This window comes from Teleopsis dalmanni, chromosome 2 (assembly GCF_002237135.1).
Source record: "Teleopsis dalmanni isolate 2A chromosome 2, ASM223713v2, whole genome shotgun sequence".
NCBI lineage: Eukaryota > Metazoa > Arthropoda > Insecta > Diptera > Diopsidae > Teleopsis > Teleopsis dalmanni.
The window spans coordinates 204829281-204855004 of NC_051847.1; the positions used below are offsets into that span (position 1 = coordinate 204829281).

Consider the following 25724-nt stretch of genomic DNA (forward strand, 5'->3'; position numbering starts at 1 on the left):
AAAAAATGATTTTGAAAACCAGAAATCACGTTTTTATAGTATGTAGTGCATATCACACTTACAACTGACCTAATTGCACTTACAGAAGCAACCGCTCTAAATTTAATTGTTTACCTTCGGATGCTATACTATAATGTTCCATAAATCATATTTATACAAAAAAAACAACGCCTAATTCTAAATAATATTTTATGCACTAAATATACTTTAATAGTTGATGATATGTCTATATGCCTTTACTCTATTCTGTTTGTGGGCATCGTTATGTCTTACTTACCGGTAATTAAATGCGGAAAATTTATGAACTGCTGGTGTTATTTATGGAATGATGGATCTAATGTCCTTGTATCTTCCAGTGACCACTGATGGATGATCACAAGTGTTCTCGTATATGAATCTATAATTGTAAATTTAAAACTATGCTGACTGAACACAATTATTCTGTTCTTGATCTTCTAACTATTGGGTTAGTAGCAGACAGCAAAGAAAATAGTATATATCACTGTCAGCAGATATGAAGAAGTGTCGTTGTAATTTTTTAATTGTATTATTTTTCAACATATATTCTTACTATTCATTTAATGGAGGAATTACTGTACCTGAAAGACGCATGAAAGCATACATGTATTATGGCATATGATAAATATTGGCCTAAAAATATGCTTTACTGGTAAATAGGTTGAACAGTACTATAAATTATAACAAATTAGAAGATAATTTCACTCTAAAATAGTTTAAAATTTGTATACAATTCAAGTAACAACTATTAAGTATGTTAAGTAAATATAATTATTAAAAATCCTTCAGTTCTATTTATTTATATATATATATTAGGAACGATATGTTTTTGTTGTTAATACAACTAATAAGACATTGTCGGTATATAAGTAAAATATATATAGCTATCATATGTTACTCATAATATATTTTTTTAATTTTTTATTTTAATGATTCGTACATTTTAACTCATGAATCAGAATTTTCTAATAAAAAAATGTCTATCCACTAAGAGAGTAAAATAATTGTGAATTTCTGTGCGCTTTCTTTGTTTTTCTTTTTACAATTCTCTCCCAAACAATTCACGTAGTAAAACTTCATTCATAAAATCTGCAACAACTTGTAATTCAAACAAATATTGCGTCAGACTTTTTTTATGTTATATGTACATCTAGATACATTTCTCTTTATAATGCCAAAATTTGCAGATGCTTCTGTTGCATAAAATGTTAAATACATATTTTTAACATGAAGATGTTTACTCTGCAAAGAAAATTAACATAAGCATTAATAACATGAAAGCTACACTACAATATTATGAGTAAGTTATACAATAGATCATTTTATTATATTATTAAACTATTTTTGTAATTATAAAATTTTATTAATATTTTTTCGGTTATATTAAAAAAAAATAAAATTAAAATTTGAAGATATTTCACATGAAACTTTTTACAAAAAAGTTAAAAGCAAAATATAAAATCAGAATAATATTTTTATTCCTAAATTGATTTAACAAATATATTTAAGAAGTACGATTTCTATTACATTTTTATTCATATTTATTATCTTAAGCTTAAGTTTTTCTATACAATTTAATCTCTAAAAAACAGTTGAGTTTAACAATAGATATTAATCTATTCTAATAATTTTTTTTATAAATAATTTTTTTTTAATTTAATTTTATCTCATTTAAAGATCTATTATATATTTAAGTAATAAAATTAAATTAATAAATACAAAATACAATATAGTTTTTTAATAGTGAAATCTTTATTCGTAAAAATTGATTGATTAAATTGTATTTTTCATGAACTTTATTTTAATTAGTAAAAAACAGTATTAAAACTACTAATACAAGTATTACTTAAAACTTGTATCATCTAAATAAGTTCAAATTATTACATTTGATGTGTTTATAAATAACATATATATATTATACTCATGATAACACCAATATATATTTACTATGCTTTAAAACATTATTTCAAAAATATTGCAATGTAATATAATAAAAAATTTCCACATAAAAACTTATTTTATCAATATGAATGTAATGGAGATTCCCAACAAACTAACACTTCATAATTTCCCATCATTATATTTATTATTCACAATAGGCAACAAAGCGATTCTACAAAACTTAAAATGAAAGCCGGCCTATTTAAATATTCATTACAAAGTTCTAAAAAAAATCATCAACAATACAAACGAAAAGAAATATGACGAAAAGAAACTAAAAATGTTCGAACAGTAATGAAGAAACAACAATAAAAATTTAATTAATTTATTAAAATTTTTTTATATTTTTTTTATAATTGATATAAAATATATTTTTTATAATTGAGTCTCTGATTGTCCAGAACATTAATTATATGTTGCATTTCAAGCATTAGTCTACGTTTGTAATTTGAATGTTTACTTTTTAAACTAACGAAAACCCAATACCATGTCAATACAAAAAATTATTATTAGTTTTTCTAATTTTAAAGAATATTATTGATATTGAAGTTCCAATAATTACTTTAAAAATATATGCCAAAATTAATAATAACATTCATTAGAAAACTTTTATTATGTTATAATTATTTTATACCACAACATGCCTACTTAAAATGTACCATCAACTAACATTTATTCGCTCTATGCATAACTGTAAAATAGAGAAAGCTACTGTTAATAACAGTGAGCTAACATAATCCACATGTAAACAGCAACTTGTTTACTTCGCCAAAAATGTACACAAATTAAGTACAGCTAGAGAAACATATATTTTTTAATCACGAAAAACGTGTGTTAACAGTTTGAATTCATCTGTACAAAGGAGAAGAGCAGCAGAGTGGGAAAAAGCATTTAAAAAAAAAAAGAAAATCTTAATAAATTGTCAAGCAAATTTATTAAACTTTGAATAATTAAAAGATGAGCAACAGTACGGAGAGCTGCCTTAAACAACATTTTTTTAGCACATATTTCATAGTGAATATTTTTTATTATATAGAAAATAAGACAGCCGCAGATACACGCAGTTGCCGTTGAAGCACTGTTGGCTATAAAAGTGCTGCGCGGTGCGCAAAAAATCGTCTTTGGCAGCGTATCTTCGCGCTCTTCTGTTTCTGTTATTGTTTTCGCATGGTCACAAAAAGGGAAAAAGTTCAATAAATAAAATAGTAACAAAAATGCCTTAATATATAATCAAATAATAAAAAATGAAATAAAAAACAAATTCTTTAACGTAAACAAAAATATTGACAAATCGGAAACAAATTTATGTGAAACATCAAAACAATTTTAAGAAAATTACATTGATAACAAAAATCACAAAGTTTTCAAGGAACAAAAAAAGAAAGTGGAATACTTCAAAAAAAAAAATAAATAAAAATTCTGAAAAAATTTATGAAGACAAAAATATTTTTTTTTAAATATCAAGAAGGTAAATATAAAATATTTTTATTTTTTTTTTATTTATACCTAATTAAAAAAAGAAATATTTTATGTGTTAACAGTACGTAAATATCTTGCAAAGATACTTTTTAATTTTTTTAAAATATTTAAGTTTATTTTTTTATTTTATGTTAACATTTGTTATTGTGTTTCTGTCATACAATTGACAGACGATTGAAGTGTTTTACATTATTCAGAATACATATATGTACATCGCATTCATAACATTCCTCTGTAGAGTTGATTGTCTACATTCCGGAATGCTGTTTACTAGCAAATCAACTGCACTCTTATTCAAGAGCATCCACCATAAAAATGGATTACAACCTAATTTTACCTTGCTTTAGTATATAGCGTGCACATTGATAGTGTCAAATTCAAGGTCACCATGTCATACATAAGTCTATTATACAATGTATGTCTGATAAAATATAATTTGATATGGTCTTACTCATTAAAAACATATACATATAAAATATTTTACACAATTTTTTATATGTATATTTGTATGATTTCATCTAAAACTCATTTATTAACATAAAAAAAATCAATAATAAATATATAAAATCTTTTAGAGACACACCAAAAAATATTTGATTGCAAAATACTCTTACATGTAAATATCCTTGAACTTCATACACAACATGAGATACATTATTTTTTTATTGTTTTATAATTATGACATAATTATGACTACGCTTAATAAGACAATTTTTTTTTATTAAAAATTATAAGGTTTTGTACATGTTTCATATAAAAAATTGATACCTTAAATTTACACTCACCTTTAAAAAAAATTAAAATATTTTATCTACTTTAGTCTTTTATAATTTAGTGAACCTAAAATATTTAATTTATAAAAAAAATCTTATTAACATTTGTAAGCAAATTAGTTCATCATAAATGTCGTATAAATTGCCCCCCACTAAATTAAAATCATATCAATTACACTAACTACAAGAGCGGTTAATGCTGGCTTTAAGAACGGCCGAAACTACATACCGGAGCTACTCGTTTGTCGACTCAAGTACGACGACCAAGTGGCGTTCATCACACCCGGCACTACGCAAGCAGATCCTTGCGGGTTACGACAAAAACAGCGATTAATACTCAACTTAGCTTAAATATGTTTTGTAAAGAAGTAAAGTTCAAGCTGCTAACAGCACACCAAATTTTTAACATATTAAAAAGATCAGATAGAATTTATTCTATTAGACATTATTAAGCTCTTTTCTTAGCTAATAACCCAATTTTGAACCAGGCTACAGAACCCGTAGTTATTATTGCTTCAATTGTTAGGCATTTAAATTTAAAAGTACTACAGGTTTTGCTCTTCAAAAAAATTAAAATATTTATAATATTAAATATTTTCGATCATATCAGAAAATCATTGTAAATATTGGTTTTTAATATATATTAAAATTTTTGTTAAGTAATAAAAAATAATGTTAAGTACTTACATATTGCATAAAAAGGTTATTTTCTGATATAAAAAAAACTATTAGTTCGTTAGATATATAATTAGATTAGATATGGTAATAAATCAAAACAAATCAACTGTGATAATTAAACAGGACTAATTAGAAAATAGAGATTGCATGGCCAATTAGTGCAGATAAATTAAAAAAATATATATACATATACCTACATCTGTATATATATTTATATATATATAATATATTGTTCCACTTTTATAAAGCACCATTTGACATTTCATACTTTGAAGCGCATTTAAAAATTGCACCTTCTCGAAGACCTATCTTTAAACATTTGACTATATAAATATTTCCATTAATAAATCAGTTGGCAAAACAAATTTTAAGAAAAATTTTAAAACATAAATATTATTATTATTTTTTTTATTTAATAAAAGAATTTGTAAATATAAATATTAAAATAAATGCCAAACACTTTAAGTAGGTGATAAATATTCAAATAGAAAATTTATTTAAAATAGCAAATGAACTCATAAAAGAGTTTTGAGGCTACCGGTTTGTTTAATGGACTCAGACACTTTCGATTTGTTTTGACTTCATTATTATAGTTTTTTTATTTTATTTATTTATTTCTGTTTTTGTTGGCATTTAAATATTCTATTTTCGACCGGTTATTTATGTTAATATAAGTTAAAAATATGTGTTATATAAATTCTTGTCTAATATATTTGTATTATATTTAGTACATAGGCATACAAACACACCCCTCTTTTAGAACTCGTGTATGAATAAATAACCTAAACTATTTTCATAACATTAAATCTGTAATATTGTTTGGTTTGTTAATCTTTGAAATTAATTAATATTTAGAAATTCTGTTAAATTAAAAATTTTTTTAGTAAATAGAGATCTAATGGAATCAAATTATACTTATATCTAGTTTTGCCACTTTTTACCAGTTCATATGTTAAGACAATTAATTAAATTTTGAAATAAATTATATTATTTTATTAAGTGTTTTTAAAAAATTAATATTATGTAGTAATATTTGTATAATACTCACTTTTAGTTATCAATATATTTATTATTATTATTTTATGGTTATTAGGAGAGATAAATGTACATCACAATCTATTAGGTCGATTGCAATTTGGATATTAGATCTATCTCTGGCTAAAGTCTGAACTTTGTCAAATAAAAGCTAGGTGATAATATTTAGCTTTTATATTATTTAATAAATAAATAATATGTCTTCGATCTATATATCTAATAGGATCTATTGTACTGGTTATCCCTGGCTACTATATACTAGACGCATTAAAACAAATTAAGGCTATTGATAAATTTAATAGTGTTTATTGGTTCGATATTCCGATCCCCAACCGGTTTAATGATAATAAATATATATGACAATGTTTTAAAAATATTATATTAAAAAATTATATTAAATTATCCATGGGTTTTTTCTAAGAAATATATAGTTTGTGTAATAGTATTTATTTAAAATACTATATGATGATCATTATTGAATGTCCTAGTAATTTATAATAAAACTTTTTTAAAATAATATTAAATTATTAAAATATTAATATTATTTAATATTTATATTAAAATATTAATATTATTTAATTTAATACTAAATAATTAAGGTTTTATATATTTGTGAAAATTTTTGGAATGAGTTAAATAATTTATGGAAAATTAAAAATTGGAAATGATTGGTTTATACGCTTATAGTTAAAGACCCTGTAAAAGTTTATGATATAAAACTCTACAGGTTTATACATTTCTTTTTATGCTCCTACTTTTATATCTTGTTTTTTTCTTGTGTCTTTAATGTACAACTTTTTTTAAAAAATATATTTTTAAAACTTTACCACAAAACATTCTTTTAAAATTTAAATAAAATTTTTTTATAATATAAATGTTTAAGCAAACATGTATTTTAGTTAATATATTTTTTTTCAAATAACCATTTTATCACCGCCTTACGTTGGACTTTGGATCTACTTGTACAAAGTGGAAGACCCGGTGAACATTTATTTTTTAAGTTCTTAAACGATTTCAAGGCTTTGCAAATTCTTTAAGTGGGCTTTTTTTATCGAATTTTTTCTTCTACCTTCAATATATCTAGTTTAATAAAAATATCTAAGAACTTTCTTCAAAATGTTTATAGGGAATTATAATAATTTTTTTTTTTTTGTAATTTTTGTTTTTGTTTTGCTCACATTTCATAACATAAAATTTGGTTTGCGTAAATTCGAGCAATATTTTTACTTTTTCTTCTTGTATATAAACAATAAAAATTTCAAAAAAAAAAACAATTAATTTAAAAATATTAACACTCACAGCAAATTATATGCGAAAATATACATACATATATATATTTATTTTATGCATTATTATGTATGCCAAGCAAATCATTTTCGGCTAAATGTTTTTGATAAATATGTTCGAGTATGTCTGGGGCACGTGTCCCAGACGTGTTTGCCAAAAACCAAAATAAAATTACTATATACACACATTTCTAAACAAAATAAAAATAAAATAAAATTCGCACAGAAAGCAAAAATTAAATAAAAATATTGGTTCAAGCAGTTATTTAGAGCACGCTACGTATCTACTCGTAATTGTGCAATAATCTATAATCTAATATAATATATAATCTATACTATAATCTTATGTATGAAATATTTCAGATTAAAATTTTATCAGAAATTTAACCTATAAATTAAACAAAACAAATATAGACACGTACTGGCAGTGCTTCCTCAACAGCTGTTCAAACTATTTTCGAAATTACAATCGTTATCTATCAACGCCTATTATGAGAAATATTACAATATTGACGCACCCAAAAGTTGTTGCCATGGAGTATCTACACACAAGTTCACTAGAAAAATAACTGATGAAATTAGTAATTAATTATTTGAAGCCATTATTTGAAGTCAAAAATTCCCTTCAGCAATTAACTAATGTTTTGAGTCACCTAAAAGAAAACATGTTATGAGTATTTTTCTGGTAAAATATTTCGTGTATAATTATCTCTAACTGTTTTTCGTATATAATTATAATCATTTAAAATCTTTTCGAATACATCAATTCTTTTTAGTTCAAAGTAAAATTTTTTTTATTTTTATTTATATTTTCTATTTTATTTTTTTATCATAAACTGTTTGATAAGTATTACAAATGCTGGGGGAAATAGTTCACTACCTCTATGTAGGTATTAGTTTTTTATTTAAAATTTAGATTTAAATTTAATTTAAATAAACAATAAAAAAGAAAATCTGAAGCATTAAATAAAATATTACAGGGTTTATATCATTTTGATAAAACGTCAATCACTAGAATTTTTATTGATTTGCTTCAAATTATCCATTACTCCTAAAATTTTGTTTAAAATTCTGATTCAATTCACTCCCACAAATATTATAAATAAATATTTTTTATTAATTCTATATTCATAATGCAGTAAATGGCATATCAGTAGTTAAATTCATGGATCAAAATACAGACGGGCCTCAAAATCGCATCATAGATCTATAATACCACATCCATGTAGCTTTGCCAATATTACCATCGTTTCTTTTGGGATTAAATTATTTCATAATAAAATATAATTTTAGGAACTAATAATGAAGCTTTTAAAATTACTATTCATTCTTTAAATTAAACAAATGATTAATGTAATTTGAAAATTTCTTGGCCATTCTCCACAGATAGAGAAGTTTTTAGCTTTATCTTTATTGTGACCGAATGTTTTACACTGAAATTTTATTTCATAGTCTCCAAGTCGTTGTTCGTTTGCTTTTACCGCCTAACTATCTATCTTTTACAACCCTAAATATTGTAAATATTGGTCTAGCAGTTATATTATCTAAATTTTTTCCAGGAAATCCAAATGTGTCTTATTTTCCGCAGAATTGTATATAAGCAGAATTGCATATTTAAGTAAAATTTTTTATATTAAAATTATATAAATATAGTATACAATTATATATAATCTTCAAGTTTTCTATTATATTACTAAGTTAGAGGTCTCTATGTTAATATAAATAGAATAATTACAAATATGCAAATACATTACATTCAGTGGATTTTATTATTTACTAAGCCCAATTTTCAGACCAATAGAATTTTTTCAAACATGTATCTTAAATATATACTATTATACAATAATATACGTTATCATAAAAATATTTATTCAAAACTATTAATTGGTTATAAATTTAATATTTGAAATCAGACATTAATTTCTTATTAGTAATATATAATTAAAACTATAATTTCCTATAAAAATATGTCCTTTACTATTTAAAAAAAACTAAGGAAGTAGTACATATCACTTGTAGGCGTCATAATGTCTGCAATAGATTTGAGAAAACGAAGAACAACGAAAGAAAGAGATAGCACGAGTTTAAAGAATATCAAAATAATAAATATCTTAATATTTTCATTAATCAATTAAATTAAAAATTAAGTACAATTTATAATCAGAATTTATATTCTTACATACATGTTGTAAAATATATTAAAAGCTCTTAAAAATCAGCTAACTTTATATAAATAAAAATAAAATTAATCTAGACAAATATACAAAATAATAACAATGAATAAATTGTTATTACTCGGTACTACAGCCTGAACGTATAATAATATATACATAAGAAGTATATGTAAACAATAAAGAAAATCAAATAAAAGTTTATATAAAAATGTGTAGACTATTTTTTTTGACTCTTATCATGATTATACACCCCGTATTTTTTTTAAAATTACTTAAAGATAATTATAAACAAAAATAAAAAAACAAAACACGTACAGTTTGTACGTTTGAATAAAGAAAAAAGTTTTTCTAGTCTGAGACGGTCAAGTTCCTCCATTCTTATCAGCAAATTAATGCAAATTCTTTTTTATTCAAGTATAAATCCATAAAATAAAAATACAAGTTCTATTGGCACCGGTAATGACGTAGTTGATAGGTAATATATATAAGTAGTTGTAGATGTGAATATACATTGAGTTTAAAAAAAAACAAATAAATTAAAAGTGAAATAAATTTAAAAATAAATTTAAAAATTAGCACAGTTAAATGGTACGCATAAAGAGCAGGTATTAAAGAAACATATATATAATATCTACATCTTTATAATATTATATATATATGTCTATATATGTTAAATAATATAATGGTAGTAGTGTAATTAAGTAACCAATTTTTAGATTTTTGATAATAAAAAATATCTCAAAAAATCAGTATAATTATGCGATTGATATCAACTTTAATAGTGTTTTTTTACATAAAACCTGTGACGGTCAAGTTCCTTTTTTTTTTTAAAAAAATTAATGCAAATTCTTTTTTATTCAAATATAAATCCCTAAAATACGAGTTCTATTGACATCGGTAATGACGTAGTTGATAGATAATATATATAAGTAGTTGTAGATGTGAATATACATTGTGTTTAAAAAAAAAACAAATAAATTAAAAGTGAAATAAATTTAAAAATTAGCACAGTTAATTGGAACACGTAAAGAGGAGGTATTAAGGAAACATATATTGGCTAGAACATAGATTGTTTATATACATAAAAATAATATAATAGTTGTAGTGTAATTAAGTAACTATTTTTAAGATTTTGGATACTCAAAAATATCTCAAAAAAATCAGTATAATTATGCGATTGACATCAACCCAAGTTCCTTCTTTCTTTTAAGAAAAATTAATGCAAATTCTTTTTTATTCAAATATAAATCCCTAAAATACGAGTTCTATTGCCACCAGTAATGACGTAGTTGATAGATAATATATATAAGTAGTTGTAGATGTAAATATACATCATATTTTAAAAAATAAAAACTAATAAATTAAAAGGAAAAAAAATTTAAAAATAAATTTAAAAATCACCACAGTTAATTGGTACACGTGGAGAGCAGGTATTAAGGAAACATATACATAATATATACATCTTTGTAAGATTGTCTATATATACCATATATAAATAACATAATAGTTGTAGTGTAATTAATTATAGTATAATTTTTTATTCAAATATAAATCCATAAAATCAAAATACGAGTTCTATTGGCGCCGGTAATGACGTAGTTGATAGATAATATATATAAGTAGTTGTAGATGTGAATATACATTGTATTTTAAAAAATAAAAACTAAAATAATAAAATTAAAAATAAATTTAAAAATTAGCACAGTTAATTAGTTCGCGTGAAGAGCAGGTATTGAAGAAACATAAATATAAATCTACATATACGTTTCTTTGTAAGATAGTATATATATACCTATATATTAAAATAATATGGTAGTGGTGTAATTAAGTAACTAATTTTAAAATTTTGTATAACTAAAATATCTCAAAGAAATCAACATAATTATGCGATTATCAACTTTAATGGCGTGTTTTACATAAAAACAAATTATTTATTTATTATTTACTATTAAAACTTAATAGTTTTTCAATGAGTTATATTGCAATATTTAATATGAATTAAAGTTAATTTATTCATTAAATTTTTTTTTTAAAAAATTATTAGTTAAAAATTTGTCTTTGAAAACATCTATTAGCTTAGTTGTTCGTATATAATTTTTGGACTGGTAGTGTCAGGAATTAAATCCTTTCTAATCTAAACCATAGACTCGCTTATTACATACAAAGCGAACGTTAAATTAACGTTATTTAAATTAAGAGTATTGACAATTTATATTGCGTAGTCAGTAACAAACCTAACAGTTACTGTGTTATTAATCAGAACTAACGCATAAACCAAAGCTATATAAATTAACTTGATCATTATATATAATATAATTTTCTCTAAGTTTGCTAAGAAGATCATGGATAAGATTAAAGCATTAATTAATCATAGTATAGTGGTGTTTTGAAAACTAATTCATTTGATCTCTAGCTGCCAATAAATATGGATATACTTAATATATTTCTAAAGTTTATTTTCATTTTTATTTAAATCTATGGAAATAAATAATTTATTTTATCGGACAAATAAAAATATACGCTAGAGATAACTCAATAAATATCAGAAACGTAACAGTCAGTAACTGATTTTGAATAAATAAACTTTGCTGATATATATAATCACTGTATATTACGCACTTTCTCACATTGTCACCAAATTGCTTTTATTTTTCTTTTTTATTTAAGATTGTTGATAGTACTTATAGAACAGACAGTAGTATCTATTAGACTTAGTACTGAAAAAAAATAACAGTTAAATGACCTCATTCACTTATCTATAACACTTTGCTTCCGATTTAATATCAGTTAATGTTGTTTACAAAAATATTTTTTCAAATTTAAAATAGCTAAATTTAAATCTATTTTTGCTAAATTAATTTAATAATTTGTTTTAATTCTTTAAAAGTCATTTTAAATACTTGAAACCTATTAAGATATAGAAGTACTCACATGAAAAAATTTATAGGAATATTTACATATAGTTAGAGATAAAAATCAGGGCTACGAAACCAGCAACCTTTAGATTGCATTTGATGTTTGTAAATATAATGTATGGGCTTATGCGATCTTATGATATATATTTAATGTTTTTTAGTTCGCATTGTAAATATCTTTTAAATAAAATAGTCAATATTTCCTTTAAAAAAAAACTGAAGGGTCTCCTTTGAAATTTTAAAAAATTTTTGGAAGATAATTTTACTATAACAACCAGTTTACTTCATAAAGCTTAAGTGAACCTAACTTACTTTAAATGTATTGCTTTAATTATAATGACAACCTTTAATTTATCGTTTTCCTACTCCTTTGCAACCTACTACTTTTCCACTAATGAGAAGGTGACAACTTTAATGTTGAATGCCTTCCTCTGAGGCATTTATTGAAAAATTCCCCACCTCTGCATATTAAATTTGAAATAAATTTATTTTTACGTAAAAATTTGCGATATCGTTTAATTTAGAAAATAAGTGCAAAGGTTAGGGTTTTTCATTAATAAATAAATTCTTCATGAAACTGATATTTTCAATTTTTAAACATATTTAAAACAAAAATTGCCCAACGTGTCTTGAATAAAGTTATAATAAAAAAATTTAAGTAAATTGTTTTAAAATATATAGATTGAATACTACTACATAAGAGGAGCGGATATCCATAGAGTTCTGAGATTCGATTCAGTCGAAAAATACATAAAAGATCGTGCACTGAAACTGTTCAACATAATTGAAAGTCACAATAACCTAATACTCAACAATCTAAAAACAATAAAAATAAAATCTGATAAACACAGGCAGATACAAAAGCATTAGATTCATTATTTCATAAAAGCTCCGTATTCAGTTATTCTTAGTGTGACTTAAAAATGTCCACAGGTAAAATAGAGTCAAGGTGATGAATCACCAACAAAAAATTAATATCTCTACATCACTTATTTTAATACACAACCAACATTAAAATATAAACATTTTTGATAGGTAATAATTGTTTAATCCATGTTGAAACAAATATAGTCTTATCAAATAACATCATATATGATATATATGATGTTATATGATAATTTAAATATTATTAATTAGTAAATTAAATAGAAAACATGAAAAACTATATACGTTATCATTTCAAATATTATTTTAAATAAAAGTGGTAATTCCTCAATTACAAATATGGATCACCAATAGTGATAAGTTCATTCAAGATGACAATGCAATTTCTCTGTTTGACCCGAGTTCATCAATTTTACATCATTTTTTCTATATACAAAAATAATTCTATTCTTATCATATAATCCTCCTTTCAACAAATATACAATAGTTTCATACGATTTATAAAGAATTAATGAATTAATATAGAAGTAATTCAATTAGTGAACATTCCCTATAGAGTACAATTGCACACGCCACTATTAAACTATTTAACTAAAACGAGCAAACAATTTAATATTTATAATAAAAAAAACTACAAGAATATCTACAATATATACTCTACTCACAATGTAGGTGATAATTTGGATCGCGCATGACATAAGAGCGTGACCGTCTGATTTATTGTTAATGTGTGAAGACTATATATTAAAGTGACGTACAGTCAGTCGATATACACTACTGCAAGTAGTGATTATGCTACGGTTCATGTAGGTAGTTACAGATATTTGCACATCTAAATACTTTTTTATCGACAAAGAGTTGGTGATATTAACCACCTTATTAAGTACCTTATTACTTGACTTAATAGACATACATAGTTCACATATAATACTAGAGATCTTTAAAGTACTTAAAAGTGGTTAATTTGATGCGTTTCTTACCATTTATATATGTAGATTCTGTGCATACGATACGGTTCTAATGTGTTTTTGTGAACAACACCAAAACTTTTGAATACAGAGGTCAGTCTTTTGTCTATTGCTCATAGACGAATTTGTCTATTAATTGTATTAATATTGACGCAAGTTTTAAAAAAATGTGTAAACCAAACTGTTTCGAAATTGTACTTTCCGGTACTTGTATTTAGTTATTTAATATGCAGTGAAAGCTTTCTTAAGCAGACATCAATGGAACCAGCAATTCTGTCCAGTTAAGACAACGTACTTTGTATGAAAACTGACAATTAAAGAATAGTATCTACCAGTTAGTATTTACCAGTTAAAAGGTGTACGTTTGTAATAGCGTTTGTGTGACAAAGCTTACACTGTAATAATAAAGCTTCCTTTTATGTTATATATATTTATATATATATATTTATATATAATATAATATAAATATAATATATATTATATATTTATATATATTTTTCTCTCTTACATTACATACAAGTATGTTTTTTATTTTTTATTTTTTTTACATAAAAAAATTTACTAAAACTTCCCCTTACTTTATTCTTTGTTTTAAATAAATTTTTAAATAAACCTTCAGAGTAAACAATTGTTTTTCTACATAAGACAATGTAGCAACACTTTTCTTGAGAACTAATATCTCATGTACTTTTCAGTAGTAATCAATCTCAATTTGGGGCATTTTCAATTTCTGTTGCTTTAAGTATACAAATTGTTATTTTGCAGATTAATTCTCGCCGACAAAATAATCTACAAAAGCGATAGCAAATATTTTTGTTTACATTCTGTCTATGTCTATACCCTAAAGAACTGGAAAATAGAGGTACCGGCTACTTTTACACACACAAAAATTTCATATATTCACATATAAACTAATTTCATTAAGTAATAAAATTTGCTTTCTAAATTATTAAATTTTCTACATTATCAAATACTTACACACAAGCATATCAACTCATACATTATTAGATTTCAGAATGCTTCTTATGAATTGTATGTCATGCAATATTTTATAGAACAATAATCGTTGAAATGAATTATAGTTGGCACTTTTACAACTTCTGTGGAAGATATCAAAGCAAAAAAAAATTTTGCAAAATTTTTCGGTATCTGAACACCTTGAACCTATTCGAAATTTCCGAATAAAAGTTCAGTATCAAGGCTAGTCAAAATATTGTGCAAAACTATTTGCATAATTGCACACACGGGTAAAGTTTTTTTTGGCGTCAATCTCACTTAAATAATTAATTTGTTTAGAGGCTCTTCTGCCTATTTCAGCAGCTGTACTAATATTTTTCACACCTCAAAATGGCTCTCCCCATGCGCCGCTGCTTTCATTAGCAAAAGCGCAATTCAAAATTTTGCGCATGAATCAAGTTTTATTTATTAATTTATTAATTTAAATTTATTCTAAGCAATACTCTCATTTTTTATTTATATAGATCTTTTAATGTCACTTAAGAATTTTTTTTATTTCAATGTAATCAAATTTGTAGTAAATTCCTATCAAAATATGGGTGGGTTACACCCTGAATGAATTCCAAATAATTCAATAGTTTTTCATGATTAACAGACGATAAGACTTCCATGTCAAGAACATCAATTAAGTACATTAATTAATTAACTACACTAGTCTACTTTTATTATTGCTATTATTATATAAAAAGTTTTCACATTCAACTTTCAGTTGGAATTTACGTATCAGAATCATAGAGCGACCTAGTATATGATTTGTTATTGCGTTTTTTTTATTATTACTTTTTCCAGTCAATAAGAAGAATCGACAGCCAATATAAGAGACTAAACCACCCTTTAAAAACAAATAATAACAATTGTTAGTCATTCATTCAAAGGTAAAAGTCCAACTTCTATTAACCCGCTTTTAATAATCAACGGCAAAAGTTGAAGATAATAGGCTTTAATATTTAGAAATTTTAATTCATCTAAACTACACTGTTTATTTATATGGTATATTAATAATTATATTTATTATAATATACTATTAATCTATATACATAAAAGAAAGTGTTGTTAGTTACACCACTCATAACTCAAGAACGGCTGAACCGATTTTAATTATCTTTGATTTGTTGGAATCGTCTCCGCTTCGAATAGCAGAATACATTATAAAATATTGGAAAAATCCACTAATTTTAGCAAAAATAATAAATTTGTAAGTGCTGTTTCAAACTGTTGACAATTCGACAGTTTGAGTGATATTGATTTCTTTTTAAATTTTTTTTTCAAATATTTGAAATATTTGAAATTTCAAATATGATAAATTCAAATATAATAAATAAATATTGTTGTCAATATACCATCGAATCCACGTGACCTGTGGAACAAATATAAGGATAACATGTCAGAAGACATTTTACATAGAATTCGTGTCAGTTCTAGAAATCCCGATCTTGAGGAGAATGATAAAATGCATAATCAGGCTTTGCTCTTGATCGAAGACATATGTTACCATACCTGCGGTAGTTTGTTAGTCAGATTAGGAATGCCAGCTCCTGATCGTGGAATAAATAACGCATTTAATGGAGAATTGGAACGTGAACGTGAATATGATCGACATGAATTAGACCAATCAGTTCAAACTAATGTACCTCTATTGAATCCGCAACAGAAGGAAGTTTAACATTAATGAAAGCGATTGATAGAGAAAATGGTGGCTTTTTTCCTGGACGCCCCCGGTGGAACTGGTAAAACATTCCTCATGTCAATAATTTTGGCCACTGTTCGCGCGATATTCCGACATTGCGGTAGCAGTTGCTTCTTCTGGAATAGCGGCTACATTGTTAGAAGGATGCCGTACGGCTCATTCAGCGTTAAAATTGCCGTTAAACCTTCAAACTACCGAGCAACCGATATGTAATATTGCGAAGCATTCTGCAATGACTAAAGTTTTAGTAGCATCTAAAATCATCATCTGGGACGAATGCACAATGGCGCACAAACGCGCATTAGAAGCACTTGACAAAATATTGAAAGATCTTCGCAATGACTCGAGATGTTTTGGAGGCGCAATGATTTTACTGTCTGGCGATTTTCGCCAAACACTCCCAGTCATTCCAAAATCGACTGCTGCCGACGAAATAAATGCTTGCCTTAAATCATCAAATCTTTGGCGCTATGTGAAGAAACTTCAGCTGGTAACAAACATGAGAGTTGCATTGGTAAACGATACATCTGCTGAAGAGTTCTCCAAGCAATTGCTGTTAATCGGTAATGGCCGAGTTCTTTTAATATTATATTGTTATTTCAATTTCATATAATATATTATGAACTGTAATTAAAAGTTTTTCGAAAAATATTTTTATATCGTTTATTAAATAAAGCAAAAAAAAATATAAATGGATAAATAAATTATAAACAATATAAAATACTAAAAAGAAATTTTTATATATCTTTAAAAGAAAAAATTATATTCCAAAACTTGTTCACTATTTCTTATTAGATCTATTTATATAATTTTATTTACGTTGTTATTAAAAAATAGGTCAAATATATAAACAAATAAAAAAATAATATGCGAATTTTATCCGAAAATTTTCTTCCATTTAAACAAAGGAATTTTCAAATCATATATATTATATATATTATAATATTCAAAATCATGATGTTTTCAGAACAAAACAATGAAGTGACAATTCAAAATAAATTTGGAATTTTATTTATGTCTTAAAATCGGAATTTTAAAAATATTAATAAGACGTCATCTTTTATTATTATGCTTTAATAAAACAAAAATCCCCAAAAACCTAGTTCGTACTGTCATAAGATAATGCATATTTGTTATATTAGTTGTATTCTAGAGGTACAGAAATTATTCTTTTAAAAATACTGAACTAAACACATCTAAAATAATAAACAGTATAATATATATTATATATAAAACAATATGTTAAAAAAATTTTTTATTGATGTTTGACAGTTTCTATCTTAAAAGAACCATTTTCTCAGATTCCGATATGGTCCCTATCTGTTGTACTAAATGGCTCATATGTAATTATATATTAGTATCATTAAAAACTTTCAATTTCTTTCCATTGAAATATAATGGAATCATACTCGTTCTGCTAAAACAAAATTCCTAGTAAAAATCTAGTATGTATTTATATACAGTTCACTCTACAAAGTTCAACACTTTTGAATGAATCTTATTACATAAATGTAGTTGCATTTCCGTCTCGTATATATTTATATACAATTTTCTTTTTAAACTTCTACAATTTTTTATCAATCTACTATATATAGGAACTATATACAGGAAGGTGCAATACCCTACCCTTGATATATTATGCAGTCATACTTGTACTCTTATAACAAGCTCCCTCAGAAATACCTCTTATGTATTTATATACAATTTTCGCTATAAAGTTATACATTTCAATTACTGAACTAAACACGCGTTTCACATTCCCTACAATCAATATATTACATCCATATTATTTAAATCGTACTGTTAAATCAACATAACCATGAAACAGATAACAAAATTTTGAATAAATTTATTCTTCTTCTTCTTCTTCTCTTCTTGAGTTAGTGCTATTACGCACTTTTACTCTATAATGGCTGGGGGGTTTGTCACTACCCCACACTAGGCTTTAACTAGGCTAAAAAATCATATCATTTATTTGTCTTTTAGTTGATGACGGACCTTAAATCAGCATATCTTCCTGAGAGTCCAGATATCGTTATATTATCTGCATACGGAGGCCAGTATCATTATGTATACACTTATGGGCCTAATGTGCTTTTACGGAATGTTAGCATATTGGGTATTTGTGTAAAGTTTCTGCATTATATTATGTATGATGTAGGGGATTTACACATTCACGTTACATAATTTTACATTTGATGTTTTTGTTAGATTATGGTGAGGTAGGTAGAGTACCTGTTATTGAACATTAGATGGAAATGTTTGTATTAACGGGGCAGTAAAAGCTTTATATATACTAAGGCCTAGGATAGTGGTGGAGCCCGCTTATTATTGTATTGAGGATGAACACATCTGATCAAATTTGTCAATAAATTTATTGGCAGATGTGGTATGGTTTGTTTATTCATCAATAGATATGTGCCGTCTATTTTAAGATATTTTTAAGATATAATATAAGTAGTTCGAAATATAAGGCAAGATCACTGCATTAAAAATAGGTATTCATATTAGGGTAATTTAAGAAGGGGTGATGTGGAGCCATCACAACATCTGGGTTTTTTTGACACTTTTGCTATAGTGCAAAATGTATAGGGTATTTAGAACACAATGTTCGTAATATATATGTTATTATAGGAATTAATTTAGGAATCACACCATGAATAAATTTAATAATAATATGTGAGACTTATCGATTTTGGAATAAACTTATATTGTGATCTTATCTGAGTAATGGTGGATCCCATAAAAAGATATATAAAAAAAGATGGCAATGTCTGTGGTTCTAAAATTTATAATGTTGACATCTTAAGGTATAATTGTTTTTAATAATATGCGAAACTTATTAATTTTGGAATATACTTATATTGTAGTCTTATCTGAGTAATGGTGGTTCCCATAAAAAGATATAAAAAAAGATGGCAATGTCTGTGGTTCTGGAATTTATAATGTTTGACGTCTTAAGGTATAATAGTCTGTGTGTATACTAATACCACAGGCTAAGATGCGAGATGTAGGCATAGTAGCTTTTATTTCTTATTTTCGTTTTATTTTATTTCAATAATATGTGATCAATATGTATTTAATTTTTCATTTTATTTTTATTTTAATAATATGTGATTTTACTTTATTTTAATAATATGTGATCAATTATACAATATGTATTAAATTTTACAGTCTATTTATTTAATAATATGTGATCAATTATACAATATGTATTAAATTTTACAGTCTATTTTATATGCACTTTAATTTGTTAGGAATATATAAGCATTCTAATAGGATAACTTATATTAGTTATTTATTAATGAATTTGCTCAATATCTTGCACTTAAAAATGTATTTCTGTTTTGAGTAACATGTGCAAGTTTGAGCATGTTTATTTTGTAAGTTGTTAAGTACATATATATAAAAATGTATTTTATTTATTTTGTTTTTGAGTAACATGTTTTAAGTGTGATATGCATATTCAAGATACAGATATTTGATTCTTCATAAGAATTTGTATGAGATATAAATTACAATTTGGTTTATTTTAATGGTTAGTTTTTCAACTATGTTTCAATGATTTCATTTCATTTTAATTGTTATTTAATTGATAAATTTAATGGTTAGTTTTTTCAATGTCTTTATTTATTTACTTGTCGTGTTTATAATCTATTTCCATAATTTATTTATATTTTATATGTATATTTTACTCTATAACCAGTTAACTTTATGTTAACATATAAGACGTGTACATATGACGAGCACAAGATATATACTTTGTTTTCATGCCACTCTGATGAGTCTGGGTAGTTCCCAGACGAAACGCGTCAGTGGAAACTATAGTGGACGGATGACGGATTCTAACACCAGTTTGGTGTTGTATAGTTTTTTCACATGATAAAAACTTTTGGACAAATCTAACAACTTTGGACCAATCTAACATATTTTACATTTTATTATAACTACATTTTATTATAACTATGTATAGATTTATTCCATCGGTTATTTTGGGAGTGATGTATAGATAAAAAATGCAATCATGCAACTTTTGGGTGTGGATATGAGGGTGCTTCTTCTATGTGTAGATATCGTTATATTATCTGCATACGGAGGCCAGTATCATTATGTATACACTTATGGGCCTAATGTGCTTTTACGGAATGTTAGCATATTGGGTATTTGTGTAAAGTTTCTGCATTATATTATGTATGATGTAGGGGATTTACACATTCACGTTACATAATTTTACATTTATATATATATATATATTATTAAGATCTAAGTATTCACTTTTTTATGTCAAAATCTAAATATTATTATCTACATCAAAATACATTTTTTTTCATATATATATTTTCTAGTTGATTCAATGGCACTAACAATAACTTCAAAGTAGGGAAGATATTGACAAAACAATTCTAATGGACGATAATATATGAAGACACCACCCAAAATGCAATATGTTTTAATGCTTGAGAAAAACATTTTTAACGATTTTGAAATTGTTTTAAAATTCTAATAAAATATCGATGTCTTGCAAAACACAAGTACAACAATTGCGATATTCTCAAAATATTCATCAGGACGTGCATTTGCGAAAACCCGCACAGACGTGGTACTACAAGCATAAACGTAGTAAACATCTAACCATCTGCAATATATCACCTAAGAATATACATCCAAAATTATTGGAAAGCTAACAATAGTTTTGTCAAAATTTTTAGTTCATATGCACAACAATTGCAGTATTTTAAATTAACGTTTTGTTAAATTATTAAATTAAAAAAGGATACAAGTACACTGTGAAAAATGGCGCACAATAATCACAACTTCCAATTGCCCGATCATTTCATAGAACTCTTTAGGAATGGTAATTTCGTAGATCCAGACGAAGATGCAGCAATACAATCAAATCAACTTAATGCTAATGATGATACGACTGTGGCTTGGGTGTTTGGGTATGGATCTCTTTGTTGGTTTCCAGGCTTTGACTTCAGCAAATGTATAACTGGATATATACGCGGATATTCAAGGAGATTTTGGCAAGGGAATACAACACACCGCGGTACTGAAGAAAAGGTTAGTATTTTGAATGTGTAATATTTAATATAACTTTCAGCTAAATTATGTATTATTATTAATTGATTTATTGTTATTAAATTTAATAATATTTTAATTAATTATATATTCGTAATATAATTATTTATCCTATATCTTACAAAATTATATAGTTTTATTTAGAATTAAATAAAACTTAATGTAATACATTGTATAATGTTGTTTAGATATCCACAAGTAAATAAATTGTTATTATCATATTTATTGCAATGTCATGATAAATTATTAATTTATTACTAACGACGTGATTTGTTAATATTACTAGCAACTTAAATCAATTAACAATAATTTACAAATTAAATTTATTTCAAATTAATGCAATAACCTATTCCATACGTAATTAAGACATTTCTTTACGTGTAATATATGTCTGCATTCTGAAATTCTATAATTAATACTATTATTAACATATAAACTTAAACGTGTCTACGGTTGTAAATCTATTTTTATTAATTATAATGAAATAATAAAGCAATTAATAAATAAACAATTTTATTCAATATATATTATTGGGGCCTTCATAACTATAAAACCGCATAGGCCTTGCATAAGTATTACTCTTACATATGAAATAATGGTATGTAAATCCTTTGCTTTATATGTAATTAAATTTTTGGTGAACATTTTTTAAAAATTGTTGTCTAAGTAATTGCGTTAATATATTTATTTTATATAATATATTAATTTATGTGTACATCAAAAAATTGAATAAAATTTTTATTGTTTTGCAAAATAAACGTGAGCCAACAAAGACGACCTTTTTACATGAAGCGAAAGTAATGCGAAGATATCTGTCATTCTTTTTAAGTCAAGGCCGCAATAAGAAAGAAAACAAAAAATTTTGTTTTATTAATTCCATTATTCTTTATATATTATAAATATTTACATACTTACGTATACAAACAATATGTTATTATTATTTATTTTATTAATTTATATATTATTGTTTTTTTTTGCTTACAGCCCGGACGTGTCGCTACACTCATTGAGGACAAAGAAGTAAGTAATATATTTATACACTATTCATGTCGTACATAAATATACATATAGACAATTTCTACAAAAATCATGATCGAAATTTTTTAATATTTCTCCCTACTATTCATTCTCTCGGAATGGTCTCAAAACTATAAAAATTATTTGCTGAAAATATCGCAAACTTGTAATTTAGGTAATGTGGATTTAATTGACAGTATCATTGATAGTTTTCATGTCAATTTTTAGCGCCGATCAATAAATAATTAGTTAGCTAATGAGCTATATCCATGAATTCATAATTTAAACGGCTTATAAATCTTCGAACTACGAAATCAATAACAAAATCCTAAAAAAATAGATGATAGCCTCATTGTAGGAATATAGCAGTGACCACTATCTAAGGGACTATGTCCGTGAATTCACAATGAAAACGGCTTTTAAATCTCCTAACGACAAAATTAAAGAAACCTGAAAGTATCATGTTGTCAGTACCAATATTATGATCGATTGTCGGTATGATTGGTATGTACTAGAACTATGGCACACAGAAGCTGAATTCAAATATCACCAAGTTCTTAAAACATGCTTTTAAAAATATTCGTAAATGTTTAATGGCTCCGTCTTAGGAATATAGTTTTGGTGTGATTGGTATGTACTAGAACTATGGCATACAGAAGCTAGATTTAAATCTCACTAAGGTCTGAAAACACGCTTTCAAAAAATCTTTGAAAAATGTTTGATGGCCTCGTTTTAAGAATATAGCTTTGGCCACTCCTTACCTCATAAAAAATTATGCCCACTACAGAATTTAATAGGTCTATACGTGGCTTAAAATCAGACAGATTAAAATAACCTGACCTAGACTTTAGCTCCGATTCATTGAAGTGCTCAGATTTCTTCACCCAGGCTAGTATCAACTAAGATACACTCGCTCACTTACTTCACCACAAATCATAAACAACACTCTTCTCACTCTTCTTGTTTGTTCCAAACAACGACAACCGAACCTAGAAGTATTATACAAAGAAAAGGAATATTTATTAGATTATCATAAAAGAAATTGTGATCAACTATATAATAATAAAAAGAAACTGTGCTATTTATACCATTTTATTATATCAATTTAGAAATATCTAAATAATTTATCTAATTTAATTTTCAGGGTATTACTTGGGGATGCGCATACAAAATTTCTGGCAATACTGCTTTGGAATATTTAAAACAAAGGGAGTGCACCCTAGGTAAATAATACTAAAATATATATAAAGAAATTATTATATTATATTTGTATATAATTGATTTATATATAAATAAAATAATCAATAACTGTATAAATATTATAAATTCCATAATAACCACAATTATATTTTCTTTCAGGTGGTTACGCTACTATTGAAACAAAGTTCTATCCCCGTGTTGCTTCTTATGACACTCCATTCAGTGGTGAGGCAATTGAAGTGTTAATGTACATCGCAACTCCAACTAATGTGCATTGGCTAGGCGAAGATACACCACAAAATATAGCAACACAAATTGTGGAATGCTCTGGTTCAACTGGACACAATGTGGAATATTTAATACGTCTCGCAATATTCATGCGAGAAGAAATTCCGGATGCTGAAGATGGAAATTTATTTGAGTTAGAATATTTAGTTTTAGAAGAATTGCAAAAACGACAAATACCACTTTGGTCAGTAATGGGCGCAAATCCAGAGCGTATACGCAGAGACTCACATGAGAATATCAGACGTCCACCATCATTCGAATTCACATCACGCATAGTTGAACGTAAACTTCGTTGCTTAAATATTTAATGAAATGATCACACTATGTAGACCTCTTCGGTATCACTTCAGTTGTCCATCAGAATTTCCATCATATTAGGAGCAGCTGAAGTCTTTAAGTTGTTTTAAATATATAAAAAACCATAGTTCGTATTATCATTGAGGCGGCAATTATAGTTAATTGCAAAGAATTGTTGTGAATTCTTTGCAATTAACGTGGAATAATAATTTACGTCTAGAATTATTGAGCTTAAATCTTATTGGAAGTATAAACAATGCCATTGGATTCACGTTTTACTTTTATAAGACCTATGATGGATTGTATCCTGAACCAGGTAGCTAATAACCGAACGCACAATTTTATATTTTTTTAAGAATAGAAGTCCATATGTACCATACGTTAAATATATGCAACAATTCTCCTTAAAGTATCGAACCTCTATCATCATTTGAGTCGACATAATAATCATAGCCAACTAACCATAAGACGTTTTACTGAATAACAATATTTGAGAAAATTGGAATTCTGCAATATTGGCTGTTTTTCAAACGAATTCTGATCTAACTTCAAGTATCCACGAAATTTACAAACGGATTCGCTGAACAAAACCCTCATTGCTTAAATATTAACAAACAATTAACGCAGTTTGAGTTATATAGCTTAATGATAATTTTCCAAGGACTTTTATAAAAATATAAGACAACTATCTTCAGTTCAATCAATGTCCTTTTAACATAACTAATTGCAAACTGCGTTGTTTAAATATTTTTAAGAAACGCAGTTCGTACTAACCACTCAGCGCCTTTTGCAGTCTCTACTAAATATATATACCTATAAGTTATTGTCATCTATTTCTTACGAAAATATTCATACCAAATTTTAGTTTAATATCTCTTTAGATTTAGAATTGTATGTTTCGAATTAGTCAGAAAAACAATGAAACTATTTTTATGAAAATTATAACTTAAATTATTCTAAGAGTACTAATAAATTGAAAGTGAT

General features: G+C 25.5%; 1 protein-coding gene across 1 annotated transcript; it reads left to right on the top strand.

Moving 5' to 3' along the window:
* Window positions 1-3299: 3299 nt before the first annotated feature.
* On the top strand, window positions 3300-25679 carry LOC119679329 (glutathione-specific gamma-glutamylcyclotransferase 1-like). Its single transcript, XM_038091617.1, has 5 exons — window positions 3300-3427; window positions 21203-21920; window positions 22923-22958; window positions 24100-24178; window positions 24315-25679. The coding sequence occupies exons 2-5, from the start codon at window positions 21651-21653 to the stop codon at window positions 24749-24751; spliced, it is 822 nt and encodes a 273-aa protein (XP_037947545.1). The 5' UTR covers window positions 3300-3427; window positions 21203-21650; the 3' UTR covers window positions 24752-25679.
* The last annotated feature ends 45 nt before the right edge of the window (window positions 25680-25724 follow it).

Excerpts from the sequence above, each read along its gene's own strand:
- LOC119679329 (XM_038091617.1), top strand. The coding sequence starts at position 21,651 with ATGGCGCACAATAATCACAACTTCCAATTGCCCGATCATTTCATAGAA. Across the intron at positions 21,921-22,922 it reads ACCGCGGTACTGAAGAAAAG|CCCGGACGTGTCGCTACACT; the intron begins GTTAGTATTTTG and ends TTTTGCTTACAG. Across the intron at positions 22,959-24,099 it reads CACTCATTGAGGACAAAGAA|GGTATTACTTGGGGATGCGC; the intron begins GTAAGTAATATA and ends TTTAATTTTCAG.